Source organism: Ambystoma mexicanum, chromosome 10 (assembly GCF_040938575.1).
Source record: "Ambystoma mexicanum isolate Mex_15411 chromosome 10, UKY_AmexF1_1, whole genome shotgun sequence".
NCBI lineage: Eukaryota > Metazoa > Chordata > Amphibia > Caudata > Ambystomatidae > Ambystoma > Ambystoma mexicanum.
Window position 1 is genome coordinate 226,654,427 of NC_090932.1, and position 15,036 is coordinate 226,669,462.

The 15,036-nt window shown below is 49.8% G+C and overlaps 1 protein-coding gene across 1 annotated transcript in view; it reads left to right on the forward strand.

Annotated features, from left to right (window-relative positions):
• Nucleotides 1–15,036, forward strand: part of LOC138491297 (actin filament-associated protein 1-like 2) — a 341,208-nt gene that overhangs the window by 289,641 nt on the left and 36,531 nt on the right. The window contains exon 16 of the mRNA XM_069617735.1: nt 13,401–13,511. Coding sequence (XP_069473836.1) covers nt 13,401–13,511 — 111 coding nt within the window. The remainder of the gene's footprint in view (nt 1–13,400; nt 13,512–15,036) is intronic.

The window sequence follows — 15,036 nt, forward strand, 5'->3', positions numbered from 1 at the left end:
TATACTGTACAAAATATATACTAAATATTGTGTTATGCATAAGGTTAACAGCACTTTCCAATAAGTACTAAACGTAGAATAAACAAACCAACACATTCTGTATATAAAACACAGTACTGGATGAAAGAATCACAACTACCTTCAGGACCGTGTGAGAAAGACACAACTAATACTTTGCATTTTGTGAAAGAGGGTTAAAACAATTAAGCAAACCACAATAGTCAACAATCATGTAAGTAATTAAAGCATGAGGAGCAATGGCAGTTCATCGTAAGAGGTAACTATCAGCCACTTTAGATAAGTTGTCCGAGCCCCAAAATGTGCCCAATTGGAAAAAGTGGGTGAAACCGATAAGTTTCCAGCAGTTGTAGGTCATGGGTGGATAAAGTGTACTTACAGCCCACAGTTGCCTGAGAAGTGGCAAACATCCATCTGGGGGGACGTAGGCCCTAAAAGGAAAGGTCCCAGGCCACGGTTCCATAACCTGAGACCCAGAGGAGAATGTCTGCAGCGCTTGACTGCTGTAATACAATCGCAGTCCCGGGGGCCACAGCAAACACTTTGCACTCGAGCCAGATCATCCTGGAGGACGCGACCCATGACCGGATGAGAGTCCAAAGACCAGAGGGCAGAGCTTGCTGCAGTGGAAACATCCCAGAAATCACAGGTGTACAGGTAGGTTTGGGATTGGGTCAAGCCAGTGGTTGCTTGGGATCTCCAGTTCAGAGTAGTAGGGTCCACAGGAGTACCAGAGACCATGGGATCCATAAAGAAGAGGCAATCTATGGACATTACCTGTGGTCTAATCATCCACTCAATTGAATCATCCCTTCCAGGCTTCCAAAAGGTTAGCACTTCCTAAATGCTTCTTGTAAGCAGGAAGAAATAGCAGACTCTTTCATCAGCTCCCCGGGCACAGCTTTGCTGTTATTCATCACCCTTTTGCCATTTACGTCACTTCACACCAAACCCACCAGAATCTCTCTAACCTGCCTTTGTCCATCCAGATTTTCATGATTCATTCATTGTTATTCTTATGTACAGTATTTTTATCTCCAACCTTTTTGGAGGCAGCAGATAAACGAACGCTTGCCACAACTACCTAGAAACCCTTTGCCCTGATAACAAGTTTGCCAGTATCCCGCCGCTAGTACCAGCGCGATACCAGCAAACTGCATTTAGCATCTCCTCCCGGTATTATCGGGATATTATGGAGGGCGGAATTCCGGTAAATTTCCATTCCCATGGAGTCTCATAGGATTCCAGGCTATGGGATTTCCTGAATCACTGACACCGTTAGTAATAGTGCCGTTCATTCAGGCATTTGTTTGCCGGTAGGGCTCTGAACTCCTAGCGGGACAGGCCTGCCGGGAGATCGGAGGCCCGGCCGGCACACTTGAAGTGTGCCTGTCTGGAAAAAAAGTCAGAGCCAGAATTGCCGGTATTCTTTCCGGCATTTTTTCCAGACCGGCACACGCATAATGAGGCCCCTTATCTCCAACCTTGAACATTCCATCAGAGGTCTCGACAAACACGTTGCTTCAGCATTTCTGCGACCAAGAAGATGCATCACTGTATAATTATATCTGCAAAGGTCCAGAAGCCACATGTATATCCTGTTTGATGCATTTTGTCAACCCCTTTTTCGAAAAAGCGCTCGTGTGATACGACGCAGGACACCGCTGCAGCCACAAAACGTCCTACGTCCCTGGGGGCAGAATTGGCACACTATACGAGCGGGCGGCCGCTCAGGAAAGCAGAAGACCGCATCAGCATGCCTGTCACGGGCACAGAAGCACGCCTCAGCCCCTACTGGCCATGTGGCAGGGGCCCTGGAAGAGCCTAAACATTAACCCTTGCACGCCAGCCTGATTCCTGAGTCACGCACAACGCAACAAGAGCCAACCCCTGCTTGCCTGGTTTTCTACCACCTGGAACTGGCAGCAAACACTACATCCCCTGGTGGTCCTCTTTCTACGGCCCATGTTGCCTGTCTGGTGACTCTAAGACTCCGGGGACGAGAGGCAGCACAAACCCCTGCAGGACTGCATACCACACTACTTTCCTGTGACTGCCCCCACTCCTGCACAGTCTCCAACCACCATGAGCAACCCACCATCACTGCAACCAGCCCGCAGCATGAAATCCATCCAGCTGCGCATGCCCCTCCCGTTCTCCATGACGCCACACGCCAAGAAAGGGCCCCGCTGGACAGAGTGGATGGAGGACTTCTACCATTTTGTCAGAGGTTCCGGGATGGTGATTCGCTACGCACCTTCTTCCTCAATTTTGTAGGGAGGGAGTGAAAACAATCTTCAAAACCATTCCAACAGCTGACCAGCCTGACTTCCCCTCTCTAATCGCCGCACTGGATAGGCTGCTTATCATCGAACCCAATCGGGACTATGAGAGGCTTTTCAACCAATGCTCGCAGAGGCTACAGGAGACCGTGGACGAAAACATAACGTGCCTGAGGGTCAAAGGGGCCCACTGCCAGTTTGATGCGTTCTCCTTGGATGAGGCCATCCAGCTATGCATCATTGAAGGCTGTTTGTCACACACACTCAAACGGTTGCTAAAGAAGCCCCGTATGATCCCAGAAGTAAGAGAGCTGGCCAGAATATTCGAAAGGGTCAATGCCCAAGCTGCTTCAATGACAGGAACACCCACAGCAAAACAGGACACCACCAAACTCATTGCTGCAGTTCAACAGCCCACCTCGCGGCCAGGAGACAGGAGCAATGTCACACACAGGCAATTCAACCCACAAGTGCCTCGGCAACAGCGACAGTGCTACCGATGTGGCATGGCGTTTCCGCACTCTGGGTCCTGCAAAGGTGTGCCAACTTCAGGAGAGAGGGCCACTTCCAGTCCGTCTGCAGGGAAGGCAAGCTGTTCCCCACCATGAGGACCCGAATAACTGCCAGACTCCCCTATCGGCTGCTAAAACCTCAACAGTTCCAGTAGAGGTTCTACCAACCCAGTCCACGAAGGTATGTCCGGGCCGTCGAATACCACTATCCTGATTATCCCCGAGGATATGCATACCACAAACAAGGGCCTCAGCTAACAGACGAATATGATGAACCCCCCGAGGGGTACCACGAAGAATGGGGCGTCTATGCCCCCATACCCACTGCATCCACCTTGTACTATGACCCGTCCACACACAACAAATGTGTCAACCTTGTCCAAGACAGCGTGGAGGCCAGGGAGGCCCCACAAATCCAAGTCAAAATGGGCAACTCCCTGTTTCACTTTTTAGTAGACTCTGGTGCTACAGTAAACATCATGGGGGAGCAGGAATACCTGAAGATCCCTGACAAACCAACTCTCGACCAAACACATTCGAGGATCTTCCAATGGGACGCAGCCATGCCCCTACAAACCCTCTTCTTAAGAAACCCTCTGCCGACCCCTCCGGCCCGGCCAACTATCACCCAATCACCATCACTCCCTTCCTGGGCAAGCTCCTGCAGAAACTGGCCATCTCCCAGCACAATCTCCACACTGAATCTGTTGGTTGTCTTCATGACCATCAGTCTGGCTTCAGAGCTGCCAGAAGCACGGAAACTGCTCTCCTGAACATCCGTGAAGACCCGCTCTCCAATCTTGACTCCAAAACCCTGTGTGTCCTCATCTTGCTTGATCTCTCTTCTGCCTTTGATACTGCCAACCATGCCCTCCTGTTCAACTGTCTGCATGAGAATCTGGGTATCACTGTTCAGGCTCTGGCGTGGCTGACCTCTTTCCTCTCTGACCGACCCTCTGAGGTCCAACTTGGGTACTTCCTCTCCGATATCTTTTTCTCTACCTCTGGTGTGCCCCAGGGATCTAACCTCTCCCTGGCTGTTCACAATACCTGGCATTCCTTGCCCACAGCATTGCCGCTCTCTGCCCCAATTTTCAGTGCTATGCAGATGATGCCCAGCTCATTTTCAGGCTACCCTCGGCCTCCTCCTCACCTTCCCTCATCTCTGACTGTCTGTCTGCTATCCAGGAGTAGTGTGCCGCCAATGACCTCTGCCTTAAAGCCAGTAAGACTGGGATTTTACTCATTGGCACACCCACTCCCTCCTTCCCTGCAGCTCTCTGGTCAGCCTCTCTTGGCCCTCTTCCTGCTCCCACCTGCAAGGCAAAAAACCTGGAGGTCATCTTCGACTACACACTCTCCTTCTCTCCTCACATCTCTGACATCTCTAAGAAGTGTCACTACCAGCTACACCTCCTCAGAGGTATTCTTCCTTTCCTCTCCTTCCCTCAGAAGCTCATCGTCTCCAGAGCCCTGGTTCTTTCTAGACTGGACTATTGTAACAGACTCCATCTAAATCTACTTGCCTCTACGCTCCGCCCTCTTCAACTTATCCAGAACATGACTGCAAGACTTGTCCTTGGCCCCAAGCCTAGGAATCGTATCTCTCCAGGACTGAAATCTCTGCACTGGCTCCTGTCACGCCACTTACTCAGAGACCGGGGTTTTCCGTTCCTGCCTGACCTGTTTTTTCCTGGTGGATCTACCTGCACTTTCACGCTTGGGGCTCTGCGCACCAGGCTGCTTCCGGGTTTCGCGGTCCCCTTCCCCTGCGCATGCGCAGTAGACCGCGTTCCTCGCTACGCACATGCGCCGGACACTCGGGGCAATGGAAGCTTGCGCTCCAGGCCTCATTCTGGAGACACCAGCACCTGGGAACGACAAGGCTTGCGTTTCAAGCCTCCCAGGTGCTGCTAGTCCTATAAAAGGGGCAGTAGTCTTTCACTAGTCATGTCTCAACACGATTAGTGTCCTGATCGTGTCTACGCTCCTGATCCTTGCCTACCTTTGGACCAGCCCCTGACTAGTTTCCTTGGGTTCCTGTTCCTTGGGTCCTGCCTGGTGTTCAGTTGGGGGTTGTCCCGTGGTCCTGTCTTGCGCTCTGCCCTGGGAATCCTTCCCTTTCTGCTGCCTTGGGTTGGTTGCTTCGGTTCCCTTACCTCTCCTTCTCCTGCTACCCAGATCCTTGACTTGTGCTCCGTGCCTCCGTGCCTCTGCCTGGCTCCTTTCCTCGCCAGCTTGCCCTCCTACCTGAGTGCCTTCGGACCTGCAGTATCTTTTGCCAGCTATTCCACCTGATCTGCGCCTGAAGTGTCTTCTACTTCAGTATCCAGTCGGAACTTCTTCCAGGAGTCCCCAATCTCATCTATCAGAACTGCATACCGCTACCCCAGCCAGTGCTTGCACTATCCTGACATCACGTAAATCAGGGTAAAGCGCCTCGTGACGTTGGGAGCAGGTTCACCTTCAGCCCGGTCCCCATACCGGGTTGGAGTCGGGCCGGTTCTCCGTGTCACAAGTTCATCAGAGTTTCAACAGACAGCCTGGCAGCCAATTCGAGACCATCGACCAGGCAAACAGGTACGCAGCGACCCCGAGATACATACTTTAACAGCTTTCAGTGGATGCGAGGATTAAGTTCAAAACCCTCTGCATTGTCCACAAGGCCTTCTGGGGCCGCAATACCTTCAACTCTCTCTTCCCAAATATCTTCCTTCTCTAGCTCTTCGCTCATCCTCCTCCAAGTCCCTCAGGGTCAGTTGCTTCTCCTAGCAACGAGTTGGTGGTAGATCTCTCTCTTCGGCAGGGGCCTCCCTCTGGAACAGCCTTCCCGCTTCCATGAAACTTGAGGAGAACCATCTCTCGGTTCCGGAAGCACCTCAAAACCATCCTCTTTGCTTCTGCCTTCTCTCCCCTGTTGAATTCCTGGCTGAAACTGCACTGGTTACCTGGCCACCCTTTCTGGTCTCTCGGGCCCAGGCCACACCAATTGCACACCTGCACTGCCTCCATGGGCGTAATTTTAGGGGGGGGCAGGGGTGTTTGTCCCCCCCAACTTTCATGGCACACCATTTTGTCCCCATTCATTTGGCTGGGGCACCTTTTCTGTCCCCACCAACTTTTTCAGCAAAGTTACTCCACTGACTGCCTCCCTGACAACCCCGCACCTGGGGACTGTTATTCTGTATCCCTACAGTCCCCCTATCAGCACTTATCTTATCTTGCACTTGCCACCATCTGGCTGTTTTTATTTATCTTATTATTCTACTTTCCCATGTACTGCACTCCCCCCCCTCGCTTCCCCCACGCACTTTTCCCTTTCCCCCTTCCCATGCTCTTGCACAATCTGAATGACACCTGGCCTAGTAAGATTGTGGTCTGTCTTCCCCCTGTGTCCCCTCCCTTGCCTCGTCGCGCCTCGAAACACTTGTTTATAGGTGCGTTATAAATGCCATATCATATCATCTGCCATTTTAGGCACCGTCTCCTCCTTAATGGACGGCAAACGGACACAACCATCCACATCATTAGATGTCCCACAAAAGGCTGGTGCCTCCTCAGTTACCACACAGCTTCATGCCTGGGACTCAGACATTCTTGCTCGGGCAGATGACGTAATCACATCCACTGCCGTCGACCAATGGCGGGATGACAACATAGAAGCCATTGCCGCTGACAACACCCATACCCTCATCTCCAAAAGCGACTGTTAGGGAGAATTCTCATTCTATGGCTAATTTCCCTTACCTATAAAGCCCCCCAGCAGCTTTGCTCGATTTGAAGGGTTTGTTTTTTTCTCCTGCTAAGAGTGAGACTCTTTTTACCACTCTTAGGCATATTTGCTATGTGTGTTCGAGGCTATTTTTGTGTTTAATGTCTATGGGGTTTATCTCACCCTCATAGGAACCATCTTTATCCACATGTGTTACACAGCACCCTCCATGCAGTGACACAGGGGTGTCGTAGCGACCCCCAAACATTGACTCCATACCCTGGGACTGACTACTTTACTAGTGACTCTTTATGAACAAAACCAGTACAACCCATCTTACTATGGAGGTACTGGAAAGGGTTAATAGTTTTTTCCCTATGTTCATTTTCGAGAGGGTACCGTACAGTCCCTCTCTCCAAAGTTTCTGGCTGGTGGCAGTGGTTACTACCAAAAATATTCGACCGCAAATATTTTCCTAGGGGATTTTCCCATTGTTCGAGGCTACAACATTTACTGACAGCCTCTAACATACCGCCGGTTTATTTTTATATTAACTTTACTCTGGTAGGTTTTATTTGCCAGCACTTTTATATAAATTCTTTCTCATGTCTCTCTAAAATCCTAACCCAGGTCGGGATCCTTTGTTCGTCCTTTTGGCAGGCTTCTGCCAAGAAGCCCTCCTTTCAGCGCCACTGTGTCTGGGGTGGACCCATTGTGTGGGAGGGGGGAGTAGGACCCCTGGACAGGGTTGGCTCAGCAATCCATGTGGCACTCTGCCCTGATAGGTTGGAGGGTCTCCCGCCAGGATGACCACTCCACTGTGTGAGTGACAGCTAGGCTGTATGAATGGGGATCTTTTTGCATAAAAGCAGGGTCCTAAGGACTGGAAGAGCAAGACGTCGCCACTGGAACTAAGAAGCCGAAGAGGAGAGAAGCCAAATACATTGGCAACAACTGAACCACTGGTGAAGCCCTGCTGCAGCGTCTCACCACTTTTCTCCACACGACGAGAGAAGATCTTCAACTGCAACAGCCTTCTTCCCTTGAGCTGGTGGGGCCAACCAGTTTGCCAATCGCCTTCCCAAGCCTGCCTTGGTCGAATTGCCAGTGCCCTGCACTCGGAGACCGGATAGCCAGGCACCCGTCCACCCAGACCGCGATTTAAAGGAGCGTACCTTTCATTTCGTTTGGCAGAACCGCGGCTGGTTGCATCCCTGGGCAGTGCAGTAACTCGAACCTTCCTCCACGACGAGAGTCTCTCTTCCTCTGCTGGATCTCCGGAATTGCCAGGAACAACCGCCACCGCAGGAGCCTCTTCTTCATTTTAAGGTACTTTGTTCCACCAGGACTCCCTTTTCGTTTGGTAGTGCTATAAGGTGTTTTAAGTCCTTAACCTACCTGTTGGGCTGGCCGCCCCTATCATCTAACATTGTCTTTCACCCTCTGCAACCACCTTTTCGAATCGTTTAACAAAGACTTGACTGCAGCTACAAGAACATTTTACTCCTGGGCTCTTTGCCCTGTACCACTGACTCTGGCACAGGCCTATTGACTCTGGCTAAATATGTTACAACTGCCTTCTCTAGATTGCTTCTCACCTAGAAATGTATTGGTGCACCAAACTCTTATAACCACCTCTTCCTTCCCACTTTTTAAACTTGTGAAGTGCCATTTTGCTTGGTTTTCACCTAAGTATTATACATGCTAAAGTACTACGTTGCCTAAAGTTGTTCACAGTCTTATTGGGAAGTGTTGCTAGCGTGAATAAGAGTATATTCCTGTATAACTTGTTCTTTCCCTCCCTTGTGAGAAATTGATAGAGTGCCATTTGTGTTTGGTTTTCACTGTGCCGTTTTGCTCAGTTTTCACTCTTGCTCAAACTTGTCTACAATTTAACTAGGGAGTTGTGTATACTTTTCCTGACTGATTTTAACTTGCTTTAAAAACTGTGATTTATGTGTTGAACTAGAAGTGTGTAAAATAAATATATATATTCTTTATAATACAAAGCTTTGGTCAGTGTTTCCTTGTGCCATAGTACTGTAGCCCCATTGTGTAAACCCTGAATACTGCTCATCTCCCTCTTGAAATAAGCCTGACTGCTTGGCCACAGCTACCAACTAAATCTTTGTGGTGCAGACTGATACCAAAGGGGATTTTATTTCTCATACCTGTAGTCTTAATCTTCGGTAGTGCTCCCTAAGGGAACTGCACAGGATTCTGCCTAAAAGCGACATCATGGAAATGTTCCCCCAACTGTGCACAGGGTTGGGAAGACTTAGAGGACCACCTATCAAGTTCCACATTGACCCCTCGGTGAGACTGGTCTCGCAACATCCCAGGAGAGTCGTATTCCACCTGCAAGAAGCAGTCTCCAGAGAGCTCGACCAACTACTCTCCGCCGGCATCATTGAGCCAGCAACTGGACCCACCCTGTGGGTCTCACCACTTGTCATTGTACCGAAGGAAGGAGGAGGGCTAAGGCTGTGCGTCGACATGAGGGTGGCCAACACCGCCATCCAGAGGCAGAGACATCTGGGTCCGTGCATTGAGGACATGATTGTGCAACTTAACAATGCTTGCATGTTCTCCTAACTCGACCTGATACAGGGATATAACCAACTGGAACTGCATCTTGACTCCAGGGGGATAATGACATTCGCTACCCACGAGGGACTGATCCGAAACCACCTGTGAGGCAGTCCAGAATGCAGGCCTGACGCTCAACATTGACAAGTGTCGGTTCAGTAAAACAAAATTAAAATTCTTCGGCCACATCTTCTCGGGCGAGGGGATGATGCCTGACCTGGAGAAGGTGGATACCATCACCAAACTTAAAGAACCCAGACAGGTAGCTGACATACAATCCTTTTTGGAGATACTGCGCAAGATACTTCACGCACTACACCTCGATAACTGAACAGCTCAGGAGGTTATTACAAAAGGAGGCTGTGTACGAGTGGTCCCTGGCGTGCCAGCAGGCATTCGTGTCCATCAAGAAAGCCCTGACTGAGGCCCATCGCCATGCGTATTTCAACCCATCCTGGCACATAGAGATAATGGTGGATTCCAGCCCTGTTGGCATGGCCGCCATTGTAGCGCAGACAAGTGGTGCGGACATCAACCCCAGACACATCGTGGCGTACGCCAGCAGGGCTCTGTTCACGCCAGAGTCTGCCTACTCCCAGGCCGAGAAGGAGAGCCTCGCTGCCGTCTGGGCCTGTGGAACACTTTCACAACTTTATTATTGGGAAAATATTCACACTGGTTACCAGGCACTGTTGTCGTTGTTTGGCAACCCACGGACGAAGATGCCCCCGAGGATAGAGCGGTGGGGCATCAGACTACAGGAGTATGATTACGACATCATACACCGGCCTGGGGGTGACCTGAACCCCGCGGGCTACCTGTCCCACCACCCCACGGACCCTCCTGTCACACGAGCTGGTGATGTTGCCTACATTGACTACGTGGCTGCCACGGCACTGCTGCCAGCTCTCTCTCTGGACACGTTTGCAGCTGCATCTGCTGCTGACCTGACGATCTCCCTTGCCATCAGTCTGACAACCTCCAACAAATGGAAGGACTACCGACAAGCAATTTTGGCCCACCCGGGGGTGTGCAAGGAGGAGATAGAAACACTGCAAGGGTGCAAGTTGAACTGGCCGTTAAGGACCACACCATATTCCTGCGACGCTGCAGAATCATCATCCCCGCCACTCTCCGAGCCGATGTAGTCAGGACGGTGTACGAAGGACATCGGGGAGCCGAAAATATGAAAAGACAACTCCGCTGCCACGTCTGGTTCCCGTTCCAGGGTTCGCTGGTGGATGAATGGATTAAGAACTGTCTGGCCTGTCAGTGCACCACCAAGCTGAGCCCCCAGTACCCTTGCAACACACACAGACCCCGGAGAGGCCATGGGAGAGAGTGGCCGTTGACTTCTATGGGCCACTGGAGTCAGGGGAATTCTTCCTTCTTCTCATTGACGAATACTCTAGGTTCCCCATTGTCAAGAGACTTACCAGCACAGCTTTTCTGCAAGTAGCAGCTAGCCTGGATGAAGTGCTCAGTGAATGGGGCATCCCAAGGGTCATCAAGTCAGACAATGGTCCACCGTTCAATGGGCATGAGTTCGAGGAACACCTGGGATTGAAGCATATGAAAATAACTCCCCGGTGGCCCCAAGCGAATGGCATGGCAGGGCGCTTTATGGCCTCAATAAAGAAAACGCTCCAAAGGGCTCGCATCGAGGCCACCAACCCAGACCAGGCCCTCTGCCGGCTACTGCGGGACAATAAAAATACCCTGCACAAGGCCACAAATAGGACCCCAGCAGAACGGATAGTTTGGTATGACGTCCAAACACGAATTGTGAGAGCCTCCTCGACCCCAGGGGATGCTGACGCAGACGTGGCTCAGAGGGACGCTAAAACAAAAGAATGAGCGAAGCAAGAGTCGAACACTAGGCGTTGGGCGAAACCCAAGGTCTTCCAGATCAAAGACGATGTCCATGTCAAACAGCCCACGACGAAGAAGACCGACTCCTGATTCGCCTCGAGCCCCATGAGCGTCACGGCGATCAAAGGGATGATGGTGATGGCCCGCAATGATGAAAAGGGGGTCACGAGGAACAGCTCCTTGTTTAAACACTACTTCAAAAGGGAGAATACTGAGTCTCCCCCGCCGGAGCCGGACCCGATGTCGAGAGAGCCACGAGATGACCTGTGGATCCCACCGAGAGGGGATGCGAATCAAGAAGAAGACACGGGCGATCGCTCAGGGGAGGGAGACATGAGCGACCGAGGTTTGAACATTTGTCCGGGGGTGGTGTTACCAGAAACTATGCCTTTAAGTCATGGGCCTGCCAAGCAAGGTGGGCCTTGAGAGTGACCCTGGAGAGAGGGAGGAGTGAGCAAGCTCAGAAGTTAGTTAGTTCCTATTACTTTCACAATAAAGAAGGTTATACTCCTCTCCGGCTCCGTGTCTTCCTTCGTGCGTGAGTAGCCGATCCCAGCCAACACCCGCGTGCTGAATCTCCCCATTATGGGTGCAGTACAAATGTCTATTGCAGCCAATAATTCCCCACGCTTTGCAGTCCATTTGTAGCTTATGCCTGGGATTCACTTCTGAATTTACATCTTGTGTGTTTTCCTGGGAATTTTTGAATCCTGTGTCCATCACTGTTTGGGGAATAGCAAATGTCTAAATGGTGCCGTGTACCATATGTGAGCAGGATGCGCATCGAGCATACAGACAGTGACTTAACAAATACGGCTGTCTGCTGCATAGCCTTTTCAATGCCAGGAATGAAGCAGTTGAAGAAGATTCTCGACTCTGAAGTTCTGCTGGAGCATGTCTTTCGAAGCAGCAGCCGGCGGTTAAGTATTATTGAGTTCTGCGCTGTCCACACTTCTTTCATAGGAACAACACTGCCCCCCCCTTTCACTTAGCAGGACCGGCTGGATTACTTTACTCTAGGTCTCCTTGTTCCATGAAGGGTGTCTAGCCTCGTGACTGGAGCACTGTTTATACTGAATGGTTGTCAGTTGGCAGGAACTATGACCATCTAAAATAAGGTAGACTCCCAATTTTTTATCTATGGGGGATCAATTTCTCAAAAACGGGAGTGGATAGCAACAATAATAAAAGGGTGAGAAAAAGATTACCCCTCTCTATACTGGCACGGAACGGATTGTTTGTGCTTTTACACCAAACATAGACATACCATCTTATTTCTAAGAACGTGTCAATGTTAAAGGATATTTGTACCGCGCACTATCACCGCCGGAGTGGTCCCATGGCGCTCTGGTGGATCTGAAAAGGAAAGGGGCGGGGGCGGGTGATAGGATATGATACTAGATAGTGGGGAGTGATCAATGAGGCTGCATTAATGACAGGTGAGCACACCGAGCATTGTCGTTCATGAACCCAATATCACAGTTTTGCCTCCGGTTATCAAATTCTAGTAACATAAATTAGTTAGATGGTAACAAATATTAACTCATAACCCCTATGCCTTCCTTGAATTACCACATTTCCTTAGAAGTGGCAGCGCAAATATCAAAGCTTCCATTATCATAATTTCTGTCTGTTTGGTGGGTTTTCTTGGCAGGACAGTGAAGCGTTTGCCCTATCCTACACTAAACACTTGTGTACAGGCACGTTATAAATGCCATATCATATCATATCCTACATATGGTCCTCCGCAGCATGACTTTATCTGGTTCAGGTATACGTGATAGGATTATGCATGCTCTTGTGGTGGATCCTGTGCATATGTTTGAAGATGTATTAATTGTAATTGCTGCTGTATATTCCAGTTTTATATCAACTTCTATAGCAATTGCAGTCTCCTAATAATTCATGCCAGAATTAGTGGCTATTAGAAGGCCGTTACAAGTGGCTGTGTGAATAAGTCCTTTTGTTTTTCTTCTCTGCATCAGTCCGGCTTCATGTGATAATCACAGTTCCATGTGATAATGTCCCCACAAGAAATGACGCCATTATTTTAAAAAAATGGAGCGGGGGACACACCCCGCAACCCGTGCTCCCATTTACCTCATATGTTGTCCCCATATATAATGTTGCTTATGCCGTTTCCCGGTGACTATATGTAGGGGGACGTTATACATGGGGACAATATTACCCGATACATGTGAAACATGGCTGATAGCCAGTATACCAAGTGACCTCAGACGGAATTTGAGATAAGGCTGAGAGAGATGCAATAGAGAGGCCTCATGTTTGTAGTCTCATTTTCTACAATTCTGCAGTGGTAATAGTGTTTCGCTTAGGGTGGTCCCCGGTGGACCTTGGGGATGAAGCCGGGAGACTAAGCGGTCCCATAATCCACCTCTCTGATCTCCTCTGCAGGGAACACACCCAAGCACTGTCCTGAAGCGAGCAGCCTCAGCAAAAAGCACACTGAAGCGGGCACCATCGGTCGTGGTCATCGAGAAGGGCCGGGTCCTGCAAAAACGGAAGGTATGTTGTCCTTGGACGGCTTTATAAAATGGCAGGAGAGTAGTGCACATGAAGATGGCTCCGCAGCATGTCCGTGGCCTAGACTGTACACATCTCCTCCCCAAAGGTTCTTTGCTGGTTGTGCATAGGTGCTATGAAATAGTTGACCCGCCAAAAAGGGCCACGGGGAACACATTTCTGGCACAACTGCGTAAACTTTGTGGGCAATGTGAAAATCCCTTTTTGCCATCATAATGTCACACGTGCTTTCTTCAGGTGTCTTACATGCAAAGGCTGTAGTACAAAGCAAGTCCCCCGCTCTCATACAGTGAGGTCACTATTTGTGCATGCCATTCCTCTGCGCACCACCACACCCACTCCCTGCATTGGTCCACACACACACACACACACACACACACACACACACACACACACACACACACTTGAATCCCTGACCCACGAGCATGGAAATGTAATTGCTTGTGACAGACCTGTTAGAAGATATGGGATTCTGCCTACCTCCCTTCCCCACCCTACAAGTCTTCATATGAGGTCCTTCAAGGTCATCTTCTTTCTAGGACCATGTGTTGTGTAGACCTCCTACGCTGTCGCATGCAGCTTCTCACATGACTAGTTAATAGCGGAACTTTCTGGATCTCTTTCGCTCTCTCACGCTCTATAATGCTTAGTGACCCGAACAATAAAACATTTCTCTGAAGAAAAAATACACTAAACTACTGGACCACCATAAACAATAAATCAATAAGAACAATGCTCAAAATGTAGAGCAGTAACTTAGAATGCACCCCACCTTATTAGGAAGAGAAAAAATGTTAGGACCTTCCCGGTACAAAGGAAGTGCCAGATAGTGATGATGGGAGACTGGCAGGGTATTCCAGAAGGTTCCATGTGTTTTTACCGAAAACAAATTTCACCGTATCTTTTACTGCACTTTTTCTACTGATTTGTTACACCCCTGAAAAATGGAGGGGGGTGTCCCTCCACATCCCTCCTTACCTTCTTCACTACCCACCCACCCACCCCCATGCCCCTTTGTCCCACCCAAACCTACCCCCGGCATGTTGAGGAAAAATCTGCAGGGAAAAAAATTATCTGCAGTGTTGATTCTGCAGCAAAAACCTTGAATGCTTTCCAGAACCTGGCAAAGGGGGGCTAAAGGGCTTGGTTGACTGATCGCAATATCTGCGTCAAGGCACAGGAGGATGTTTAGAGTTAACATAGATAGGATGACATAAGGACCGCCAGACATTCCCGTTAAAAATGAATACTGGCTTCCAAAGGGGCAGAGGACCCTATTTTCTGGACACCCCCCCCGCCCCCACTAGTCTGGCAACCGAATGAAATGCAGATCACAGAGGACTTCATTTACACTTCGAACCACGGCTGCAGGTGGCATTTCCGCATCAGCGTGAGGCAGCAGTGAGTACAGCGAAAAATACATTGGCTGCACTTTAAATATGTATGTATGTATTTTGGCATTTATAGAGCGTATATCCACATGTGAGCAAAAAAGATTGCATCTGGG